This window comes from Muntiacus reevesi, chromosome 2 (assembly GCF_963930625.1).
Source record: "Muntiacus reevesi chromosome 2, mMunRee1.1, whole genome shotgun sequence".
Classification (NCBI taxonomy): Eukaryota; Metazoa; Chordata; class Mammalia; order Artiodactyla; family Cervidae; genus Muntiacus; species Muntiacus reevesi.
This window is the reverse complement of record NC_089250.1, coordinates 281,876,685-281,901,182: the sequence shown is the minus strand read 5'-3', so window position 1 is coordinate 281,901,182 and position 24,498 is coordinate 281,876,685. Positions and strand designations below refer to the sequence as shown.

Genomic DNA, 24,498 nt, shown 5'->3' with positions numbered 1-24,498 from the left:
ATGTGTTCCCCATCCCGATACCCCCTCCCAACTCCCTCTCCACCCAATTCTTCTGGGTCTTCCCAGTGCACCAGGCCCGAGCACTTGTCTCATGCATCCAGCCTGGGCTGCTGATCTCTTTCACCCTAGGTAATTTACATGTTTCGATGCTGTTCTCTCGAAACATCCCACCCTCGCGTTCTCCCACAGAGTCCAAAAGTCTGTTCTGTACATCTGTGTCTCTTTTTCTGTTTTGCATATAGGGTTGTTGTTACCATCTTTTTAAATTCCATATATATGTGTTAGTATACTGTATTGGTCTTTATCTTTCTGGCTTACTTCACTCTGTATAATGGGCTCCAGTTTCATCCATCTCATTAGAACTGATTCAAATGAATTTTTTTTAATGGCTGAGTAATATTCCATGGTGTTTATGTACCACAGCTTCCTTATCCATTCGTCTGCTGATGGGCATCTAGGTTGCTTCCATGTCCTGGCTATTATAAACAGTGCTGTGATGAACACTGGGGTGCATGTGTCTCTTTCAGATCTGGTTTCCACGGTGTATATGCCCAGAAGTGGGATTCCTGGGTCATAGGACAGTTCTAATTCCAGTTTCTTAAGAAATCTCCACACTGTTCTCCATAGCGGCTGTACTAGTTTGCATTCCCACCAACAGTGTAAGAGGGTTCCCTGTCCAAGTTGATTTTAAAAAACAGCCACTGAGGTTCCCAAATTTCATGTGCATCACCATCAACTGAAAATCAATTCAAAATTTTCTCATTAATCGGGTTTGGGTGGGGCCCATGGTTTAAAATAAAAGAATTCTTTTTTTTTTTTTTTCATTTATTTTTATTAGTTGGAGGCTATAACTTTACAATATTGTAGTGGTTTTTGTCATACATTGACATCAATCAGCCATGGATTTACATGTATTGCCCATCCTGATCGCTCCTCCCACCTCCCTCTCTACCCGATCCCTCTGGGTCTTCCCAGTGCACCAGGCCCAAGCACTTGTCTGATGCATCCAACCTGGGCTGGTGATCTGTTTCACCATAGATAATATGCATGTTTCGATGCTGTTCTCTCAAAATATCCGACCCTCGCCTTCTCCCACAGACTCTAAAACTCTGTTCTGTACATCTGTGTCTCTTTTTCTGTTTTGCATAGATAGTTATGTCTATATGTACATATATATTTATATGTTTATGTATATAGATATTGATGTCTCAATGAACCTAGGGATTTATATATCTATGTACCTAGAATGTATATTTCTATGCATATAAACATTTGTATATCTATGTACCTAGACATTTATCTCTCTCTCTGGACATTTACATACCTATGTACCTAGATATTTACATTTATGTACACTTATGTATATACAAATAGATGCCTTACCAGTATAACAGGGCCTGTAGAAAAGGGAACGCTCCGACCAAAAGACCTGACTCGGCAACTGAAAAAAACAAAATAGAAAATACATTCGGTTCACCTGCCACGCACAATACATGGTATATCACTGTTACTACAATATGAAATAAACGTTACTTTAAAAAAATAATGCTTAAGGGGACTTCCCTGCAGTCCAGTGGTTAAGATTCTGTGCTTCAAATGCAGGGGGCAAGGGTTCGACACTTGGTCGGGGAACTAAAAATCCCACATGCAACATGGCACTGCCAGTAAATTTAAAAAAATTATTACAATAAATAAAAAAGAATGTCCCGAAAGAACACGCAGGCTTTTGGGTGTTTCTTCAGGTACATTCCATACTGAATTACAGTCTTGAGTGAAAACTTGCAAGGTTTTCAATTTCAAGGCAATTACAACTGAGCATGAAAAAGTCCTGACCCCTTGTGGCCATTCCCTGCAATAGGAACCTTAAAACACGCTTATGAGAACATTTCATGCAGAGATGGGCTCAGTAAAGGACATCAATGGTATGGACCTAACAGAAGCAGAAGATATTAAGAAGGGGTGGCAAGAAAACACAGAAGAACTGAACAAAAAAGATCTTCATGGACCACATAGACATGATGGTGTGATCACTCATCTAGAGCCAGACATCCTGGAATGTGAAGTCAAGTGGGCCTTAGGAGACATCACTGCAAACAAAGCTAGCAGAGGTCATGGAATTCCAGTTGAGCTATTTCAGATCCTAAAAGATGATGCTGTAAAAGTGCTGCACTAAATCTGTCGGGAAATTTAGAATACTCAGCAGTGGTCACAGGACAGGAAAAGGTCAGTTTTCATTCCAATCCCAAAGAAAGGCAATGCCAAAGAATGCTCAAACTACTGCACAATTGCACTCATCTCATACACTAGCAAAATGATGCTCAAAATTCTCCAAGACAGGCTTGACCAATACATGAACTGTGAACTTACAGATCTTCAAGCTGGTTTTAGAAAAGGCAGAGAAACCAGAGTTCAAATTGCCACCATCCACTGCATCATCGAAAAAGCAAGAGAGTTCCAGAAAAAAAAAATCTATTTCTGCTTTATAGGCTATGCCAAAGCCTTTGACTGTGTGGGTCACAAAAAACTGTGGAAAATTCCCAAAAGATGGGAATACCAGACCACCTGACCTGCCTCTTGAGAAATCTGTATGCAGGTCAAAAAGCAACAGTCAGAACCAGACATGGAGAAACAGACTGGTTCCAAATCGGGAAAGGAGCATATCAAGGTTATATATTGTCACCCTGCTTATCTAAAGTCTAAGCAGAGTACACCATGAGAAATACCACGCTGAAGGAAGCACAAACTAAATTCAAGATTGCCTGGAGAAATATCAGCAATGCAGATGGCACAACCCTTATGGCAGAAAGTGAAGAAGAACTAAAGGGCCTCCTGATGAAAGTGAAAGAGGAGAATGAAAATGTGGGCTTAAAGCTCAACATTCAGAAAACTAAGATCATGGCATCGGGTCAGATCACTTCATGGCAAATAGATGGGGAAACAGTGGCTGATTTTATATTGGGGTACTCCAAAATCACTGCAGATGGTGACTGCAGCCATGAAATTAAAAGACACTTACTCCTTGGAAGAAAAGTTATTACCAACCTAGACAGTATATTAAAAAGCAGAGATGCTACTTTGCTAACAAAGGTCTGTCTAGTCAAGGCTATGGTTTTATCAGTGGTCATGTATGGATGGGAGAGTTGGACTCTAAAGAAAACTGAGTGCTGAAGAATGGATGCTTTTGAACTGCGGTGTTGGAGAAGGGTCGATAATTCCTTGGACTGCAAGGGAATCCAACCAGTCCATTCTAAACGAGATCAGACCTGAGTGTTCATTGGAAAGACTGATGTTGAAGCTGAAACTCCAATGCTTTGGACACCTGATGTGAAGAGCTGACTCATTTCAAAGGACCCTGATGCTGAGAAAGATTGAGGGCAGGAGGAGAAGGGGACAACAGAAGATGAGATGGTTGGGTGGCATCACCGACTCAATGGACACGAGTTTGGGTAAACTCCGGGAGTTACTGATAGACAGGGAGGCCTGGGGTGCTACAGTTCATGGGGCTGCACAGAGTCAGACACGACTGAGTGACTGAATTGAACTGATAAGGGGAAAGAATATGAAGAAGAATAGATATCTATATCTATATCAAGAATAGATAGCTATATGTATACCAGACCAGCTGGAATGTCAGAGATGCTGATGGTGACTGGTTCTGACTCTCAAGACTTCAATCAAATGAAGCTTGGAGTCTCCCACAGCCCAAGACCCTTAATGAACATGTCTGTCAAGTTAAAGTGCTAGTCACTCACTCATGTCTGCCTCTCTGCAACCCCATGGACCACCAGGCTCTTCTGTCCATGGGATTCTCCAGGCAAGAATACTGGAGTGGACTGCCCTGCCCTCCTCTTGGGATCATCCTCATTTAGGGGTTGAACCCGGGTCTTCTGCAATGCAGAGATTGTTGACCATCTGATTCACTTCAGAAGCTGCAACATGCCTGTACTCATAGATTAAAGCTTCCCCAACTTTGTGGTTTACAAAGACACTGCTCTGGAAAGCTCTATGGTGTTCTCCATATTTCTGCAAGTAATACACTTTTCCTTCCCATGAGCTTTGGCTGGGTTGTACCTTCTGGCTCTATACCCACCAAGACGTAAACTCGCTTTTCTGATAACATTTCTCCATCCAGACTCCCAACCACCACTTCATTCTAATTCTACAGTCAGTTGCTTTCCTTCTAATACATGGAAATCACATTATTTTTATGAGAGCAAAGCTACCTAAGGGCCAGAAACACTGTCCCTATTTTATCTTGCGAAACCAGTAGGTGTCAGGCAAACTCAGCTCTATGGATCCACAGTCCTCCAGATCGATGCCTTGGCTTACAGAAAACACTTGCAAGGCATTGAGGTTTTACTTATACCTCATTTCTGAAGACTTTTCATACACACATTAAATAAACAGATGGCTCATCAGTGCCACTTCTACTTTCAGGTTAAAAATCCTCCAAGTTTTTTCTAACATCCTTATTCCAAGCGTTGTTTTTAAATCTTTGACCATACGGTGTTTATCTTGGGTCTCATCAGAATGTAGTTATTACACCGTTTCCCTTGAATAATGCAGTACTCACCACATAAGAGTTCTCGCCAAAACTGGATTTGATAAGGCAGGGCACAGTGGGCCTAGGATAAACTCCGGGAGCGCGGTTTCAGTCTGGTGGACCCGAGATTCCAGTTGAGGGCACTGGAAAGAAACATTCAGCCTGAGGACAGCCCGCCCACTTGAGGATCCAGGCCTCAGAGTCCAGGCCTGAAAACAAAGAGACCAGCCAAGCTGCGCCTGCGCACTGGAGGCGTGACAGGCACGCCCACAGAACAGCCAATCCCCGAGCGGTGGGGCGGGGCCTCCATCGCGCTCCGCACCCTCCGGGCGCCTATTGGCCAGACTGCCTCAGTCACAACGCCGATTGGTCGCTTGTGCCTGACAGGGTACAGGCAGGCTGCTGGCCCTTCACTTCACCTCAGCGCCGAAGGACTGGACTTCGCTGGACCTCTAGCGCTCCCGGGGACAGGGTGGGCAGTGCGGCAGAACAGCGGGGAGGCTGTAGGGAACGCGTCCTGCGCAGCCTTCATAAACCCTTTGCCTGATGGCTTCAAATTCCAGGGTGGGAGGCCCGAAATCCTGTCAACTTTGAGTAACCTGAGTCCTAATCTGAAGGGGGCTTGCGTCTCGTCAGCTTCAGGGATCAGCTTCAGGGATTACAAGTCCCTTCACCCACAGAAACACCAAATCCCCTAGTGCTGCGACCCTCAAATACCTAGATTAACCCCAGTTCCCCTCAGCCTGAGGCACCCTAAAAAATACCACCCGCAGAGACACCATATTTCCTAAAACTCGGAGAACCTGAATACCTCAGCCTGGGATCTCTTAAAACTCTTCCTCCTCAAGACCCTAACTGTCCTGCCTAATGAAGCCCTAAAGTCCCTTAATAAGAAACCCCAGATTTCCTCAGCCTCACAGATCCCAAGTTTTCTCACCCTGCGCATTCTACATCAGACAAAAGATCCCCAGTCTCCTCTGTCTGAGGACCCCAGTTACTTCAGCCCGTGGGACCCAGATCTCCTCAAGCCGAGCGACTTTTCCCTTAGACGTAGAACCTACGTTATGCCCAGATTTTTTTGAGTGTTCAGGAGGAGATCCTCAAAACCCTTCTTGGAGAAACATTCCCTCTGCTTCACTGGAACAGAGCCCTGATTTCAGCCTGACCCCAGTACAGCAGTTAGGGGTTTCCAAGTCTCCTCGAGAATCCCTCCCAGTGCCTTCCCTCAGAGGGGCTGAATTGTAGGGAACCAAAGAAACCAAATCTAGTTCGCATTAGGACGATCTGTCATATCTAGTCAGGATCCGTCCATCCCACCAATACCCTCACCGTTACTTTCCCCTCACCTTCCTGCCCTGGACACTCCACCCAAGGCAGGCAGCTCAGGCTCTGGACAGTGGTCTGGGCTATCTCAGCACATTCTTCTTCCACAAGCACCTTGGCCTTGAGCACTCCAATGGCCATGAGGCCGAATAGGTCTCCAGAGGAGAGCACTGAGGGAGATGCCAGGAGAACAGAGCGGAAGTCCACGGTGAGAGGTGGATGCGGCAAAGCTGGGCTCGAAGCCAGCTCTATAGGAAGGACAAGCTGCTGGTCCCTGAAGCACCACAGACTGCTTGGCTGGGCAGCTGAGTGAACTTCCCTGTGACTGTACACAGGATGGCAATGCCTGGTCCTGTCTGAGATGGTGGGGTGGAGTGGGACAAAACAGGACACTAGCTTCTCAACTGCTCTGTGTCCAGGGAGAGTTAGGAAAATGCTCAGTGTTTGTTCAGCTAAGCAGGACACAGTCGGGAAGGAAAGTCTTCATCCCTGTCTCACACAAACCATCCAGGAGCTTCAGGCTACTCCCCACACAGAAGGTGGAGGAGAAGGCTCAGCTCTAAGGTCTGACTTAGATTAGTAAATCACTGATGAAATCTATTATTTCCCTTAGGCCAAAGATGCTTTCAAAGACATCTCCGTATACTTCTCCAAGGAAGAATGGGAAGAGATGGGAGAACGGGAAAAAATCCGATATCGGAATATGAAAAGAAACTACGAAGCGCTGATTGCTATAGGTAACAGGAAGTGCTGGGCGCCTGTGAGCCGGGTAAACATGAAAGAGGTCTTCACCCTCAGTGTTCACTTGGCCTGCTATTAGGTGGTTTCACCTGCTCACATTTCCCTTTTGTGTGGAGACTAACCTGGAGGAAATGTTTGCAGTTCTGTACCAGAGGGAGGGCGACCCTGCAGTGCAGAGCTCACCTCTTGCCTTGTTCTAGATTCCCCCAGCACATCCTACTGATTCCCTGACTTTGTGACACTTTCCATTGCTTCTGTGCTTTGTTTCCCCTTCTTAGAACAAATGTTTTGCTTCTTTCCAGGTTTCAGAGCCACTCGACCAAATTTCATGCGTCACCGCCGGCAGGTCATCAAGCCCCAGGGAGATGACACTGAGGATTCTGATGAAGAATGGACACCAAGACAGCAAGGTGAGAGGCCAGGAGGATTTGGAGGTGTCTTCCTGAAACCAGCCTGGGCTTAGGTCTCAACTTCATCTCAGCCAGTAGCAACGAAAACATAATTTTCAGCATTCCCAAGTGGCTGTGGCTGAGTATTGACATTAGCCTGAATGAATATGAATGAAAAGGTGTTCCACTGTAATTCTCAAAAGTTTTATGGTTAAAATTTATCATTCTTTTAAAAAAGAAATATCTTGCTAAACATTCTTAGTGAAAGGCAGTTAAACAAACCTTAGAAATAAATTCACCATAGAGATTGGTTATTGGTTATTGTATTAAGTCTCTTCAAAGAGGAAATGATTAACATATTATGTCAAGATACATTATTTATGTATGTATATAAAACAAAACCCGTGATCTTCTTACCCTAAGGTTAAACTAATTCTTTAATTTGATTCTGGGAAAGGGTTGGAGAGAACTATTTATTCTCCATGATCTTTCCCACATTTCACTGACCAGAGATGGCATCAGGTAAATAAAATGAAGTACACTGATAAAATAGAAGTGAGCAGCTCACTTACTCTTCTGCTGCTCAAACAGTTTAGAAGGATTAATCTGCCTAGACTGGACAAAACAATTTAGATAGTTCTATGATTCTCCATCTATGGATTTCTGTTCTCCCAGATGTTTAAAATTTATTTATTTAGTTTTGGCTGCACTGGGTCTTTGTTCCTGTGCACGGGCTTTCTCTGGTTACGGTGAGTGTCTTCTAGTTGCAGAACACGTGCAGGCTCTGTAGTTTCTTACACACAGGCTCAGCTGCCCCGCAGAAAGTGGCATCTCCCTGGACCAGCCATCGAACCTGTGTCCTCTGCACTGGCAGGCAGATTCTCATCCACTGTGCTCCAGGGACGTTCCTCTGTTCCCTGAGGTTATTAAAACTAGGGAAAGGGACATGAAAACCAAACATTTGGTTGTCTGCAAAGGTTTTGACATGAGGAGAGACTCTTCTTAGGGAATACGTACGCCTCGGTTCACCATACGCCTGCTCGTCTTTATTTACCTTTTTAACAGTTTCTGAGTGTATGGCACACCGCTGCTAACTATGTACACGTTAGTGTTAGTGGCCACAGTGCTAATCGCTCAGTCATGGCTGACTCTGCGTCCCCAGAGACTGGAGCCCACCAGGCTCCTCTGTCCATGGGATTCTCTAGGCAAGAATCCTGGAGTGGGTTGCCATCTCCTGCTCCAGGTGATTTCCCAACCCAGGGATTGAGCCTGCATCTGTTGCATCTCCTGCATTGCAGGTGGATTTTTTACTGCTGAGCCACCGGGGATATATACACACTTTGCTGTGCAACAAATCTGTAGAAGTGTTACCTCTTGCGTGACTGAAGCCCTAACCCACTGAGGAACAATTCTCCAATCCTTCCTCCTCACAGCCCTTGGCAACCATGATTATATTTTCTCTTTCCATAGATTTGATTAATTTAGACACCTCAGAGAAGTGGAATCAGGCAATGTTTGCCTTTTTTGATTGGTCACTTCACTTAGTGTAATATCATCAAGGCCTATCTATGACGTAGCATGTGACAGAATTCTTTTTTAAGGCTTCAAAACATTCCGTTGTGTGCATGTGGATATAAGAGCGATAACATATATCTTATATATAATCTCTATCTTTTATCCCCAATGAACATTTAGATTGCTTACGCATCTTAATTGCTTAGGCCCATTGGGAATAATGCATGAATGACTATATGTGTGCCCACTATTTAGTCAATATCTTGCTTTCAATTTTTTATGGAAACACACTTTTGAGCTGGATTGCTAGACCATACAGCAGTTCTAACTTTCTGTGGAAACTCCATACTGTTTCTGTAAAGCTTGCAACATTTTACATTGCCAACAATAGTGTATAAGGGTTCCAGTATATCCATATACTTACAAAATTTGCTATTGTCTTCTTATACATATTGCCCATCACAGAAGGTTTCAATTTGCATTTCCCTATTGATTAGTAATATTGAGCATCTTTTCGTATGCTTGTAGGCCAGTTGTGTATTTTCTCTGGAGAAATGTTTTTTCAATTCCTTCTCTCACTGTTAGTCAGCTCAGACTGCCATAACAAAGCAGACTGCATTCCTTAAACCACAGAAATTTGTTTTCTTACAATGGTGGAGCATGGAAATTTGATATCAAGGTGCCATCATGGTCCATCAGGTTCTCTTCCTGGCTTATAGGTAGCCTTCATACTGGTGTATGCTTATTAACCCCTTTTCAGATGCATATTTTACAAATATTTTCTATCATCCTATAGGTGGCCTTTTCAACTCTGTTCAGTGTGTCCTTTGCTGCACAGAGGTTTTAAGATTAATCTCCTTTCTCTATTTTTACTTTGTTACTAATCCTTGTGCACTTGGCACCATATCTAAGAAATCATTGCTGATTCAGTGTCGTGAAGCTTCACCCTTGTTGTCTTCTAAGGGTCTTATCAAGTCTTGCATTTAGGTCTTTCATCCATTCTGAGTGATTTCTCTTCAAGATGTAAGATGTTCATTATTTTGAATATGGTTATTTTGTTTCCCCAGCACCATTCATTACAGGGATTAAACTTTCCCCATTATCTTGACACCCTAGATGAAGATCATTAGACCATGTATACAAGAGTTGATTTCTGGCTGTCTATTCTGTTCCATTGACTGACATATCTGTCTTTATGCCAGCCAGATTCCTCAGGGGCTCAGCAGATGAAGAATCTGCCTTCAGTGCAGGAGACACAGGAGATGTGGGTTCAATCCATGGGTTAAGAAGATCCCCTGGAGAAGGCAATGGCAACCCTGTCCAGTATTCTTGCCTGAGAAATGCCCTGGACAGAGGAGCCTGGTGGGCTACAGTCCAAAAGGTCACAGAAAGTCAAGAAGACTGAGCGACTAAGCACACATGTTTTGCCAAATCCATACTCTTTTGGCTCCTGTCCCTTTGTAGTGTGTTCTGAAATCAGAGGCCTCCAGCTTTGCTGTTCTTTCTAACATTGCTTTGCCTCTTTGGGGTGCTCTGGGATTCCGTGTTAACTGTTGGATGGATTTTCTATATCTGAAAAAACTTCCATTTGGGATTTTAATAGGAATTGCATTGAATCTTTATATTGCTTTGGGTGGAATGAACAGCTTAATAATATTAAGCCTCCAAATCCATAAACATGAGATGCCTTTCTATTTATTTATGTCAGATTCCTTTCAGCAATATTTTGTAGTTTTCCACATATAAGTCTTTCATCTCCTTAAGTTTGTTTCTAATTACTTCATTCTTTTCAATGCTATTATAAATAAGATTATTTTTCCAGTGGCTAAAATTCCACACGCCCAATGCAGAGAACTTAGGTTCTGTCCCTAGTCAGGGAACTAGATCCCACATGCCACAACAAAGACCTGGCACAAACAAATAAATAAAAATAAATATTTTTTTTTAAATTTAACTCAACTATAGCTTCAAAAAAATGAAAAATAAATAGTATTGTTTTCTTATTTTCCTTTGTGGAATGGTCATTCTTCATGCACGGAAAGATATTTGAATGTTGATTTTGTACCGTGCAACTTTCTGTACAGGTTTTTTGTATATGTGGATTGAAAGATTTTTCTACACATAAAACCATGCACCTGTGAACAGATATGATTTTACTTCTTTCTTTCCAAATGGAAGCCTTTTGTTTCCATTTCTAACCTACAGTGCTGGCTAGGAGTTCTAATATTATGGTGAACAGAAATGTTGAAAACGGGCATCCTTGCCTTTTTTCCTTGATCTTTTTCACTGATGACTATGATGTTAGAGATAGACTTTCAATATATGACCTTTATTATATTGCAGTCACTTCCTAATATGTCTACATTCTTGAGTACTTTTGTTATGAAAGACTAGTAAATTTATTAGATACTTTATGAATATCAGATGAGGCACAGATGAAGTTTCATATTTTTTTTAATTTTAAGAAAATTATGTAATGCTCTCAGTGGAACCATGGGAGTTGATGATACAGAAATCATTTTCCATTCCTCCTTTGGTAATCATTGTCTTTGTCACTCTCTGGCTTAGAATTATGTGTCCTTAATTAGAATACCCAGAGTTTGGAAACATTTACCAACCAAAACACTGATTCTCATCATTTTTTAGGTAAACCTTCTTCGATGCCCTTCAGAGTGGAGCACAGTAAACACCGGAAGGTGAGTATATCACAAATCCTGTTGCCAAAATAAACTTCTCATGGATCCAGTCACAGGTGAGAATAGGAGAAAACACAGATATCCTGGAGACTGCTGCCTTCCTGTCCTGAATCTTTAGCACACTGTCTGATATCATCACCACCTTTACAGTTAGTAAGAACAACAAACATAGTATCCTGTTCTATTGTTACATTATTCTCAAAATATTTCAGACTTTAAACATTTTATGTGAATAAACTTACTTAAACCTTAAAACAATCCTACAGTACCTATAATTAGGTAAATAGCTATCACCATTATAGACCCAAACAAATGAGGTGAAAACATTTAATTATATGCCTGGGATCACAGTATCACTGGTAGTGCAACCTAAACCAATGCACGTACTCTAAACCCCTTACAAACTGATTAAAGCTTCCATAGCTCTTTGAAGCTTATTCATACATCTTTATATCATTTATCTGAGAGATGTTTTCAACCTCAGTGCTTTTGTTCTGTACTAGGGAGGGATATGCTAAGACATCTGACTAAGGGAAGCTAAAGGACATGTTGGGCAGTTTGTAGAGTGGATGGTCCAAGATGAAGAAGCTTAAGGACATGCTGGGCAGTTTGTAGAGTGGACAGCCCATGATGAAGAAGGAGACAGGATCCCTACCTCAGAGCCTCCCACTCCAATAAGACGAAGCAACTTGCAACCCTGAGAAGACTCAGGTTTATGACTGAAAAGCAACAAATAAGAAAATAACAGAAGGATTTCACATAGATTACCCACATTTGAGTAGAAACTCATCATCTGGGCATCATTTCAAATGCTCATTCATGTAGGAGGGAATAACAACTCCTTCCTCTGAGCTCTAATAGGCAACTCTCCTGTTTGGAATCATGTGTTTAGCCTGCCCCTGTGTTGCGAGCTTTGAGAGCCTAGCCCACACCCATTCATTCTCAGAAGTCCAAGCCCAGCTCAAAGCCCCTGAGGGCCCCCTCAATGGTTTATGAATGAGTGACTCCACATTTAAGCATTCTTCTAGGAGTAGAAAGGTCAAAGGATGCTGAAGATAGTATCTGTGAGCTGCACTTGAAATATAGATGCAGTTTAGGGAATAAATTGATACCAGGGATGTATGCTCACGTTCTTACTGTATTAAAAACCTCACACAACAATTTGTTGAAGGTTATTAAATTTCATGTCCACTATAATATTAAGAATTAGCCTGTATACCAATTCATGGATCAGGAAACTGAGTAGAACCAGCTGGTCATACAGCCTTGTTCAAGGAGAACTGATGAGACCAGCTACTTTAATTCCAAACACTGTCGATAGGACATGGCAACCTGCAGCTTTCATCTCATTTTCTTTATTGTCTAAATATGTTTCTGCCGATCGTCTTTTCTCCTCTTAATCTCACTGCTTTGTCACCATATTTTCCACATGTGTTTTGTCCCATCTGTAATTTACCATAGTTCCTCGTCCATCAAAGGGCCACTAATTAATAGAAACCCCCCGGATCTCTCTATGAGCCCTTACCCTTTTCTTTCCCTGGCCTCCAGCTATTCTCCCTGCCTTGCTGTCACTTTTATGCAGAAAGTTGAAGGGGAAGAACCTTAAGATATGAATTCTAGTTTCGATTCCCTTTCCACCTAGGTCCCTTTTTTACACTCCAGTGTTCAGATCTTCCCCCCATATCAGGTATTTCCAAGATTTGTCAAAGTATTAACTGAAGTCATGCATGTGAAAACACTTCATAAAGTCTTAAAGAACTGAAGAAATGCATGTTGTCTTTTACTCACATGGAAGAGAATGTCCAGGGCACCATTAAGTAATGAATCTGGTTTGAAGGAATTGCTGGGAGCAGCAGAATCGCTGAAGACAAGTGGCGCCAAGCAGGCTCAGAAACCGGTCCCCCCTCCCAGAAAAGCAAGGACCCCTGGACAGCACCCCAGACAAAAACTCGGTAAGAGAAAATTTGGCGAGTTTCTCCAATTAATTCCTCTAATCCCTGTAGAAAAACTAATAGGTATGGCCTAGGTGTGTGGCATGGACTTTGCGTATGCATGGGTTTAAGCTGGACTGATCTAAGACATGAAGTTAGCACTGGGGCCTTGGGAAAATCTTATACATTCTCTGATGTCCTGATTGCTATCTGTAAAGTGAAGATAAGGACACATAATTCATACAGTGCTTGAATGCCTTACATTAAATGCAAAAGTCTGACACCTACAAGGAGTTCAATAAATCCAGCTGTGATAATGGGAACCGAGCTTTGTTAGTGTTTATTCGCAGACCTCTGTTCAGTGCCTTCCATATCATGTGCCCTTACCATATATTTTCTGAGTAGAGGTGTCATTGAACTATTTCCTAAGTAAGATGGTTTGGAAGTTAAACCTACTAACAGGAAGTGAAAGATGCTATCACTGAACTGGGCATCTGTGGTCAGTGGAGCCTCAGTCTCCTGAACCTGTAGTTAAAGGGAGAAGAAACAAAGCATAGAAAAGGGGCTTCCTGGGGGTTAATTGGTTAAGGCTCCAGGCTTCCACTGCAGGAGGTGTGGGTTCCAGTCCTAATCAGGGAACTAAGATCCCACAAGCCATGCAGTCTGGCCAAGAAATTAATATTACATCATAAAAGCATAAAATTACAAAAGTAAAGTTTGAAAACTACATGTAAGAAAGTTTTAACAAAGTGTATAGAGGTACCGGTAGGAGATCTCACACTTTCTGATAAAACAGGGACTAACTCCCCAGAACCCACCAGCCTTGTTAAGCTTCTGTTCTCCATCTTAGAACTCAGAGGAAAGGAGACTGGAGTGAAGAGGTACAGTCTACGGGAAAGAAAGGGTCACGTGTACCAAGAGGTCAGCGAGCCCCAGGATGACGACTACCTCTGTGAGTGACCCCGCTGGCCCCCTCACGGAGAAGGGGCTATGAGCCCTTGATCCACTAACCTCACGTCAACCTTTGGTCCCCCAATCATCCCCTTCCTCTATGACTTGGGGTACAAGATTGAGGCCAAATGCCCTGAATGCCCCAGTTCTTTCTGAAGGTCTTTACGACCAGAAACATCACTGTACCTCCTCTCATCCCTGTTCTCACCTCCAGATTGTGAGGAGTGTCAGAACTTCTTCATCGACAGCTGTGCTGCCCATGGGCCCCCAACATTTGTAAAGGACTGTGCAGTGGAAAAGGGGCTTGCCAACCGCTCAGTCCTCACTCTGCCCCCTGGGTTAAGCATCAGACTGTCGGGCATCCCTGACGCTGGGCTTGGAGTGTGGAACGAGGCGTCCGATCTGCCGCTGGGCCTGCACTTTGGCCCCTATGAGGGCCAGATCACAGACGATGAAGAGGCCGCCAACAGTGGATACGCCTGGCTGGTGAGAAGCACCCGTTTCCCTGTCCTCTGGCCTCTAATCACTTGTACGTGGTGGTGGGTATTTCATGTCTACATATGAGGATGCAGATGGTGATAACACGGTCGGCAATGACACAGTCAGCCCTGTGTACTGTGTGCCGTGGGCGTGACCGCAGGACTTCCATCTAAATGTCAGAGGAGAGGTGGGACCACAGTGTACAGACACTCAGGTCCTCTATCTAAAGGTCAGAGGAGAGGTGGGAACACAGTGTACAGACACTCAGACCTCTATCTAAAGGTCAGCGGAGAGGTGGGGCCACAGTGTACAGACACTCAGGACCTGTATCTAAAGGTGAGAAGTGAGATGGGAACACCTTGGTACACACTCACAGGACCTCTATCTAAATGTCAGAGGAGAGGTGGGACCACAGTGTACAGACACTCAGACCTCTATCTAAAGCTTAGAGGAGAGGTGGGAACACAGTGTACAGACACACAGAAGTGACTCCTCCCTTATGGAGCCCTTGCCTTCAATGAACCAAGAGACTCAGACTTGAAATGATGAGTAAGGAGCTTACTGTGTGGTCCGACTGGCAGTTGAATCCATGGAGGCTGAAAAGCACCAATGACTACACAGGGAAATAGCTCTTCTATTGCTTCCTACCAAAAAAAAAAAAAAAAAAAAAGAAAGAAAGAGGAAAGCTTGTAACTCTTTCTCTGACCCTCAGATCACCAAAGGGAGGAACTGCTACGAGTATGTGGATGGAAAGGACACGTCTTGGGCCAACTGGATGAGGTGAGTGCAGTGAGTCTGCAGTGTGTAGACATTGAGACTCCGTCCATCCCACGCCCCTTTCCTTCTCAACCCGGCTCCCTCAACAGCTCTCACATCTACTTTCCTTTTTTCCCTCCATATCATGCGCTTTCATTTCAAAAGACACTGGAAAGAAGGAAATAAAAACATGGCATGTGCTGTCAAGATACAAGTCTATATGCTGAACAAAACTGGTGGTCTTGAAAACAACTTGAAGCGTCTAGATTCACCAGGGACACTTTAACTCACGTAATGGACACTTACCACGCCCTTTATGGTTCAGGTTAGACAGTGAACATCGGTACTGAAGCAGATCACACAACCCATGTCCTGTTGGAGAACATACTGCAAATAGACATTAGCCAATTGATTTTAGGAGCAGTAAACTTACTTTTTCTATCTTTGAGTAACTGCACACGCCAGGATGACCTAACACAGGGGACCTTGACTCTCTGCGGGCAACATCCTCCTCAGGCTTGGTTCCAGTGAGAAGTGGGCCCTGAGGCCTCAGAAAGAATAGGGGGCAGCTTGGCCCTGAGCAGGGTCATTCTCTGAGGGCCTCTCCTTTCATCAGGGCAGGCAGAGAGTGAACAGACTATTACTGTTCCGTGTCTCAAGCTATATCAGCGCTCTCTCCAAGTTTCCGTGGGAGGGGGTGGGCAAGCGAATAGGAACATGGATACACGTGGGGAGATGGGAGAAAGCCTTGGGAGAGAAGGCAGGCTGGGGTGAGTGCTGAGGGCTGCGTGCTAGCCAAGGAGCACCAAGTCCTGTGGATGAAAGAGAACTTAATTCAGAGTTTAGAGAAGCTGGAGGTCACCAGCCTCACGGACAGTCCAGGTGGAGATGAGTCTGGAACTGGGCTCCGGAAAATGGCTACTTAGGTAAGGAGAGAAAAGCATGGGAGTTCCCATGGCCTGGTCGAAGGTGTGAACAGAAGGTCCACATGAGGGGCGGCCTCAGAGGCGGAAGGCAAGGAGCTGGGCATGGGCGGAGAGTGGAGGGCACTCATCCCCTGAGGTTTCTTTCCCTTTCCCGGCCTCGACCCCAGGTATGTGAACTGTGCCCGGGACGATGAGGAGCAGAACCTGGTGGCCTTCCAGTATCATGGGCAGATCTTCTACCGAACCTGCCGGGTGGTCAGGCCGGGCTGTGAGCTGCTGGTCTGGTACGGGGACGAGTATGGTCAGGACCTTGGCATCAGGAGGAACAGCAGGGGGAAGAGTGAGCTCGCGACCGGGAGAGGTGAGTGTCTCCCTTCTTCCAGGACCCCACCCCATCTTGGGAGCCTCCGTGGTCCGATTTCGAAGCAGAGGACAATCCAGTCGAAAGTGAGTTGAGTCGCAGTTAAAATGCCTCAGAATTTCATTCTTTTCATATGATTGTTAGGAAAAATTTTATATTAAAAATGTTCTAATTTTTAATATTTCATGCAATAAAATATGTAACATCACCTTCTGCTGAAAGGCTTAGAAGCAAAAAGCAACATTCTAGCACCTACCAGCTCTCTGCCCTTTATTTGTTTCTGCTTCATTTCCTCCCATTTCTAAGCGACACGTGTACAGTGATGCGCATTCAGTTACTGTTCCAGTCTGTTGTCATGTGAGTTCACGTTCTATGCCAGACGGAGCTCCACGCCCCGAAACAGACAGAAACACTGCCCTGGGGCAGCAGGGGCTTCACACCAGACAGGGGCTGGTGCTGAGGAAAACCAGCGCAGGGAACGTGCCTCGGGTCAGCGTGAGCAGAGGGTGGGGTGCGGTGCAGGACGCTGCGGCAGGGTCTCTGCAGAGATAAGACATGCGGGGAAGGATTCCAGGCAGGGGAGCAGCCCGTGCTCTGTCCCAGGGCCGGGAAGAGAGGCCATGCCAGGGGTCGCGGGAGGAAGCACAGAGGGAGAGGAAGGAGGCTGGATGGGACACGGAAGCCTCAGGGCCTGTGTCCACGTGTAGGCCCCAGGGGTCCTCCTGGGTGACACAGAACAACCGCAGGCTTTGAACTGCAAGCGGCATGTTCTCTGTGCTAAGACGATGCTTTGGTTCTCTTTGGGGATGAGACAGCAGCGGGGAGTGTCCTCAGAAGTCAGTTCATTGCCAGACATGAGGGAAGAGTGGGCTGTCTGAAGATGCTTGGGAGTGAGGGTGTAAAGGGTCTGACTGGACATATCCCTCAGTAGGGTAAATACCTGTGGCTACTGTGACGTGACTTTTCAGACACTTACACGCAGGGAAATTCCCTGCAGATCCACCTCTATCAGGAGAGACACTGACTCTGATACAGCTGGAAGGTCCCTATCTGGGTGATATGTAGAAAAGGACCCTGACACCCGCTTCCTGGATTTCTACAGATGCAGAGAATAAGAGTGGAATTGAAAAGTGGACTGGAAAGGCACTTGATGGGAGACAAATCAACACTTAGATGATGAGTGGGGAGGGCCTGACCATGGCAAACCAGCTACCTGACCAAAAGCTTCCTCTTTCAGCAGAACCGAAGCCCAAGATCCACCCATGTGCCTCCTGCTCTCTGACCTTCTCCAGCCAGAAATTCCTCAGTCGACACGTCCAACGCAGTCACCCCTCTCAGACCCTCCTGAGACCATCTGAAAGAGACCTCCTCCAACCAGAGCATCCCTGTCCAGGCAATCAAAATCAGCCATATTCAGATCCACACAGCCCGAGCGACAAACCTGAGGGTCAGGAGGCCAAGGAGAGGCCCCAAGCTATGCTGAAAAGCGTAAGGCTGAAGAGGATTTCAAGGGTCTCTTCCTACTCACCGGGAGGACAAATGGGGGGTTCTGGGGTGCATGAGAGAATGAAAGACGAGCCCAGCACAAGCCAGAAACTGAATCCAGAGGACACAGGCACTTTGCTCACTGGAGCAGGTGTCTCAGGGATTATGAGGGTCACTTGCGGAGAGTGTGGGCAAGGCTCCAAGGACAGGTCAAGCCTCATCATACACGAGAGGTCACACACAGGGGAGAAGCCCTTTGTTTGTGGGGAGTGTGGGCGAAGCTTCCATCGGAAGTCCCATCTCATTACACACCAGAGGACACACACAGGGAAGAAGCCCTATGTTTGCGGGGAGTGTGGGCGAAGCTTCCATCATGGGTCAAATCTCATCACACACCAGACGACACACACAGGGGATAAGCCCTATGTTTGCGGGGAATGTGGGCGAAGCTTCCATCATGGGTCAAATCTCATCACACACCAGAGGACACACACAGGGGTTAAGCCCTATGTTTGCAGGGAGTGTGGGCGAAGCTTCAGTAAGAACTTCAACCTCATCACACACCAGAGGACACACACTGGGGAGAAGCCCTATGTTTGCAGGGAGTGTGGGCGATGCTTCAGTCAGAAGTCAACACTCATCAGACACAAAAGGACACACACAGGGGAGAAGCCTTATGTCTGCAGGGAGTGTGGGCGAAGCTTCAGTCAGAAGTCAGCCCTCATCATGCACCAAAGGACACACACAGGGGAGAAGCCCTATGTTTGCAGGGAGTGTGGGCGAAGCTTCAGTTGGAAGTCCCTTCTCATCACCCACCAGAGAACACACACAGGGGATAAGCCCTATGTTTGTGGGGAGTGTGGGAGAAGCTTCAGTGATAAGTCAAATCTCATCTCACACAAGAGGACACACACAGGGGAGAAGCCCTATATTTGCGGGGACTGTGGGCGAAACTTCGGTAAAAACTTCAACCTCATCACACACCAGAGGACACACACAGGTGAGAAGGCCTATGTTTGCAGGGAGTGTGGGCGCAGCTTCATTCAGAAGACAGATTTCATCAGGCACCAGAGGACACACACATGGGAGATGCCCTATGTTTGCAGGGAGTGTGAGTGAGTCATGACAAACAACCACATCTTAGCCACAGGAGGATTACTGCAGCCACCCCATGCCTCAGCTCTAAGGGGGCCTCAGAGGAGGCCTGTGACCCGTTACTGTCCCCACGAGTATGAGGAGAGAATTTCCAGGTGGTACAGAGGTCAAGACTCCAATGCAGAGACCCACGTTCAATACCTGATTGGGGAACTAGCTCCCACACGCTGCACCTAAGACACAGCACAGCCGAATAAATAAATATATAATAAATACTTCAAAGAAACGGTGTGATAAGCACAGAATTACTTGTTAAATAGACCTTCCACTTTCATGGCAGGAGAGGATGTAGATAAACAGCAGAGGGTTTCTTAGGTGTTCTGGAGATGTTCATGCCAATTGCCTTCGTGGTTTTTCAGTACTCCTCTTCTAATAAATTTTGTCTCCAAACAAATCTGAAGCCCAGACTATGTACTCATTCCCCCCTTATCACTGACAGCAGTGGAGTCCAGTCGTAGCTGAACCCCAGGGAAGGCATAACTCTGGAGCCAACTCAGTTAGGTCAATGGACAGTCAATTCCTGGGTGCAGGGAGAGGAATGCAGAGTGGAGTCAGACTCACCAGGGAAGGGAATTCCCGGCCTCCTGGGAAGTGGGGCCTCTCCTCCTTATAGACCCCGGCTCTCCTTTGGCCTCTCCTGATGGCCCTCTGGTTCCCTCTGACTTATGTGGCCGCAAAGGTGAAGGCCACGGGCACGTGTGTGTGTGAGTGCACGCCCCTGGCTCAGCATGGGCCGTCTGGTCTCTGCCGCTCCCTCTGGGTCATCGCAGCATCTGGACTCCAGATTCGACCACAGGGGTCCATTTCACAGCCCTGCCCCCAGCAGCTGCATGACCTGGGGCAAGATGCTCAACCTCTCTGTGTCTGTATTCTCGTCTGTGATACAGGGTGGGAGCACCAGCATTTTGGTCTGATGCGTAAGCACAGGCGGAGTCTGGCAGAGGCTGGCTGAAAACACAAGCCCCATCTTTGCTGTCCTTTGTGTTTTTCTCTTTAATATATATTTTTTTTTTAATAGAAGGATAACTGCTTTACAGAATTTGTATCCTGCATGTCCTCCAGCTCCCACACCTTCCAGGTCCTCAGATAGATGAGGAAGGGGCGGTTTAGGCACTAGGATGCCCTGATGAGAGGGTGTGAGATCAGGGGTGCAAAGGGAGGGCGACCTCCCTTCCCACCCCTGCCGTTCCTGCTGAGCTGGGCAGCCCCAGGGCCCCTCCACAGACAGGCAGGGCCACAGTCTTCCCCCCTGCTGAGAATAGAGCCTGGAGCCGTGTTTGCAGGAAATCCCCGTCCGGCCCCCATCCCACCCCCACACGGAGGGTCCTTGAAGCCCACACCGCGGCTTCTCTATGCATGGGCCTCGTACCTGTGCCTGTGCGCTCTGGTCAACGCTGTCACGACCTTGAAATTCTTAACCATGGAATAGTTCATCCTTACACTTCCCTTTCATGAGTGAAGTCTGATGGGCCCCGGGGTGAGCTGTCAGCAGAGCAGATGCTCACACAGCACGGGTCCCGGGGTGACCAGGGTGCACAAGGGGACAAGGTGGACACAAAGCTCCCCCACCCTGGGTGAGTGAGGGTGGGGACAGCACCAGAAAGCCATGCTTGCTTAGACCCGGAACTGAGCTTCAACACAGAGTGAATTCCGTGGTGTTCTTAAGGTCAACCACACCCGTGGAGACACAGGTTCAATCCCTGATCTGGGAAGAACCCACGTGCGTGGAGCAACTAAGTCCTTTCACAGCTACTGCAGTCCAAGAGCCTAGAGTCTCTGCTTCCCACCCAGAGCAGCCTCCACAGGGAGAAGTTCAGCACAGAAACGAGAGAGCACGCCCCATGCCCTACAACAAGAGAAAAGCCCGCACAGCAGCAAAGACCCAGAACAGCCAAAAATAAATAACTAATCTTTTTTTAAGTAGGAGATCGCAGCATTCTCTGCTGATCCAGAGGCTAGGACTCTGAGCTCCCAACACAGGGGGCCACGTTCAATCCCTGGTCAGGGCACTCTTTCCCACCTGCGGCAACTGAAGGCCCTGCATGCCACAGCTAAGACCCAGCGCAGCCAATCAAATGAATACTTAAAAGTAGGAGGCTGTTCATCTGTCAACATAGAAAACTGCAACATTCTAGGAAAAGAAAAAAACAAAAGATCTTATTTTGCAAGTGCTCTTGGTTGGTTGCAAAAATTTGCTCATAATATGCAGCTGTTTAAAAAAGAAGAAATTTAGAAAATACAGAAAGTAAAACCCACCCATAAATGTGTGGGCAACACCAATTACTGCAGCATCTGGCCGCGACACACGGGAACACACGTCCGTGTTTTTCTTCTACAAAGAACCTTTCAGCCTCTACCCCCCTTCCCACCAGCCTCTGCTCTGCTCACCAAGAAGACTGCGCTTTGGCCTCGTGACCGGGGGGTTTCTGTTGAACTCATGGAGGCAGGGGAGCAGGGCTGTGCGGTTGGGGGCACCGTCTGGCCTGCAGTGAGGAGAGAAGCGCGAGTGCTCCCGCTCTGGGTCCAGCAAATCCAGGGGCGTCGGGGAGCCGCCTGGGAAGAAGCCTCTCAAACACATTCCCTGCAGTCTCCAGAGTTACAGCACGTCCCACGTCTCGGGGTTTGGCTGTGGGTTAACAATTCCTCTCTTGTTGGACAGAAAAGTGTTTCCACAGAGAAACTGTCCAGATCTTGGCCTAGTTTGGTTCTCTTATTGGACATGGAAAGTGTTTCCACAGAGAATCTGCCTGGATCTCGGCCTCGGTTGGTACAGATGTAACAGGCAGTACGTTCACGGCTCAGGGAAGCTAGTTCTGAAGCTCTCTGGGTTTAGGGCTACAGCGCCTCCTCACCTCCACCCCTTCCATGGTCATGGAGCCTTCTGTTCCAGAGGAAGGTGTTTGGCAACATCAGCCACAAAGACACATACTGAAGAGGAGAAACGCTGGGTGTTCCTGGGGGAGCAGAGGGGCCTTGGACACTCCATGCTGGACCCCTGCCCCACCGGCTTCTCCTCCGTCTCGCTGGGCATGCAGCTTTCACCTGCGGAGTGCCGGCCAGTGAGGGGCTCCCAAGACACCAAGCTGGGGTTGGCGATGGGGGAGCTGGATGCCAGGGAACCTGAGACCCGGCAGCGGGTCAGCGCACTGTGGACGAGGGCTGGCCTCACTGAACGATTAGGCCCTGTACATTCGGGACAACCTCCCTGGACCCCAGCTGGAGGTGCTGCTGCCCCCACTGCCCACCTGCGTCTCAGGAGGTGGAAGAGGGACCGGGTTGTCCTTCCCACCTCTTGCCCAGAGAATGACAGAGGCCAGTTCCCAAATGTCGGAGCAGGGTGGGCAGTGAGTCTAGGTCTCACAGGGTCCCTGTAAAGAGGGGTTCACTGCTGCCTGGATCCCTCTTGGCTGGTTCCCCTTCTGTGTTGTCTTCACACGAAATCTCACAAGGACGAGGCAGTCCAAGTGCCCACAGCATCACTTGCCCACGTGCTGACAACCGTCTTTATTTATTATGGGCAGAGAGACATGGTGGCTGGTTTGACGCTCCCCTGGACCAGAAAGGAGATCCCCCAGGGTCGGTCCCTGCCACCTCCTGAGACCCAGGCGGGCATTGGGGGCAGAATACCTCCAGCTGGGGTCTGGAGAGGGTGCCCTGAATGGACAGGTCCTAATTGTTCAGTGTGGCTTCAGGGGGTATGGGCAAGAGGGCACTAACTCCTTTCTAAATATTTCAGACAACCACTGAGTTCCTTCTGGTTTTTGGTTTCAGATCTTTTATATGGTCCATTTTCAGAGACTTTATTGAATCTGTTACAATATTGCTTCAATTTTATGTTTTGATTTTTTGACTGCAAGGCATGTGGGATTGTTACCAAGTCCATGCTCGCTCTGCATGCCTCACAACAGGCCGATAAATCAGAGGCGAGGTGCTGAGGCAAGGAATATGACTTTCCTTGGAAAGCCAGCAGATTGAGAAGATAGCAGACTAATATCTCCAAGAAACCATCATGTCAGGGTCTGGATGCCAGTGTCTTTTATACAACACAGAGCTGGGAGGTGAGGAAACACAGTAAAAAGGCCATTAATCTGGCAAATATCTGGAATGGCGAGCCTCGGGAGGATATGTGTTACTTTCTCCCTGCTGTAGCTATCCACAGGTGGACAGGTCCTGAACAGAGGCAGAGGGACGGGGTTTCCTGAGGCAGGCCATTATGTATGGACAGTATCCCTGTAGCAAACAGACCAACAGGAAGCAAAGGTTAAAGTAAAAGATGTAATTTGAAAAATATGTATATTTTGAACATGGAGTCAGATTTTGTTCTTCCCTGTATAATTCCCCAGACTCAGTGTTCATTTCACAATCTTATGGGAAAAGGGGTGATGATTGTTTTAATCGCTCCATCAGTTGCATCTTTTGGGTAGTGTTCACCATTGGTGCCAGTGTGCTGAATGTTGAGATTTGTCTTCTTTTGTTGCTCTTTGGAAAGTGTCTACTTCAAATGTGTAGACATAAAAATATTTATAATCTAGGTGTTGAGAGTTAAATTTTATTCAGCAAGAATCTTTTAGGACTTCAAAAATGCAGGCAGCATCTAAAGGTGAGGAATTTGGCATTTTTAATGTTCGGGAAGGTGCAAGAGTCCTCTCATTGAAATTATTCCTTTTGATACATACCTCATCATCTGGGGTCAGTATCCTGTCTTTTCCTTCCCGAGTTTCCTCAGGGCTCCCTGTGGGGAGTGGCTGCACTCCAATGGCTGCTAGAGAGAAGGAGGTGGAACCTGGGTCCCCATTGAGATCATTTCAGCAGAGAGAGCAAGCAGGTCCCCTGACTCCAGACAAACTTCCAACGTTCAGGGCTCAGCGTTCAGCCTGCAGGATCCACAGCCGTCAACTCAGCCACCATGCTCTGCACTTAGCTGCTATCTAGTCCTGAATCCTGCGCTGCAGGAGGCCCTCTAAATGTGCCGTCCTGTGCAGCAAACGCTCGGTCACACCCTCCAAGCCTGACCCAGGCCCAGCTCTGCTGAGAGGGTCTCACTGGGGACCCAGGTTCCCCCTCCGGCTCTCCCACATTCCCTTCTGTTCTGTGTGATATTAACTGTTTTTACAGCCATCATAATAATGTTGAACACACTACCTTGGTTCTAGCAGTCTGGGTCCCCACTGAGATTCTGTGAAAACACACCAGATGCTGGGCTGGAAGAGGCGGGGCAGGTCTGGTCTCTGCTGAGTGAGTATGAC

The 24,498-nt window shown here is 46.7% G+C and overlaps 1 protein-coding gene across 1 annotated transcript; it reads left to right on the top strand.

Moving 5' to 3' along the window:
• The first annotated feature begins 6,005 nt into the window (after positions 1 to 6,005).
• LOC136161886 (histone-lysine N-methyltransferase PRDM9-like) lies at positions 6,006 to 19,216 on the top strand. The gene is made up of 10 exons (XM_065927016.1): positions 6,006 to 6,081; positions 6,487 to 6,603; positions 6,910 to 7,017; positions 11,158 to 11,207; positions 13,003 to 13,159; positions 13,989 to 14,090; positions 14,304 to 14,575; positions 15,282 to 15,349; positions 16,419 to 16,612; positions 17,853 to 19,216. The coding sequence occupies exons 1-10, from the start codon at positions 6,006 to 6,008 to the stop codon at positions 19,214 to 19,216; spliced, it is 2,508 nt and encodes an 835-aa protein (XP_065783088.1).
• The last annotated feature ends 5,282 nt before the right edge of the window (positions 19,217 to 24,498 follow it).

Bases quoted from the DNA above. Each gene is read 5' to 3' on its own strand.
- LOC136161886 (XM_065927016.1), top strand. From the start codon at position 6,006: ATGAGGCCGAATAGGTCTCCAGAGGAGAGCACTGAGGGAGATGCCAGG. The intron at 6,604-6,909 runs GTAACAGGAAGT...GCTTCTTTCCAG, and splicing joins CGAAGCGCTGATTGCTATAG to GTTTCAGAGCCACTCGACCA. The intron at 14,576-15,281 runs GTGAGAAGCACC...TCTGACCCTCAG, and splicing joins ACAGTGGATACGCCTGGCTG to ATCACCAAAGGGAGGAACTG.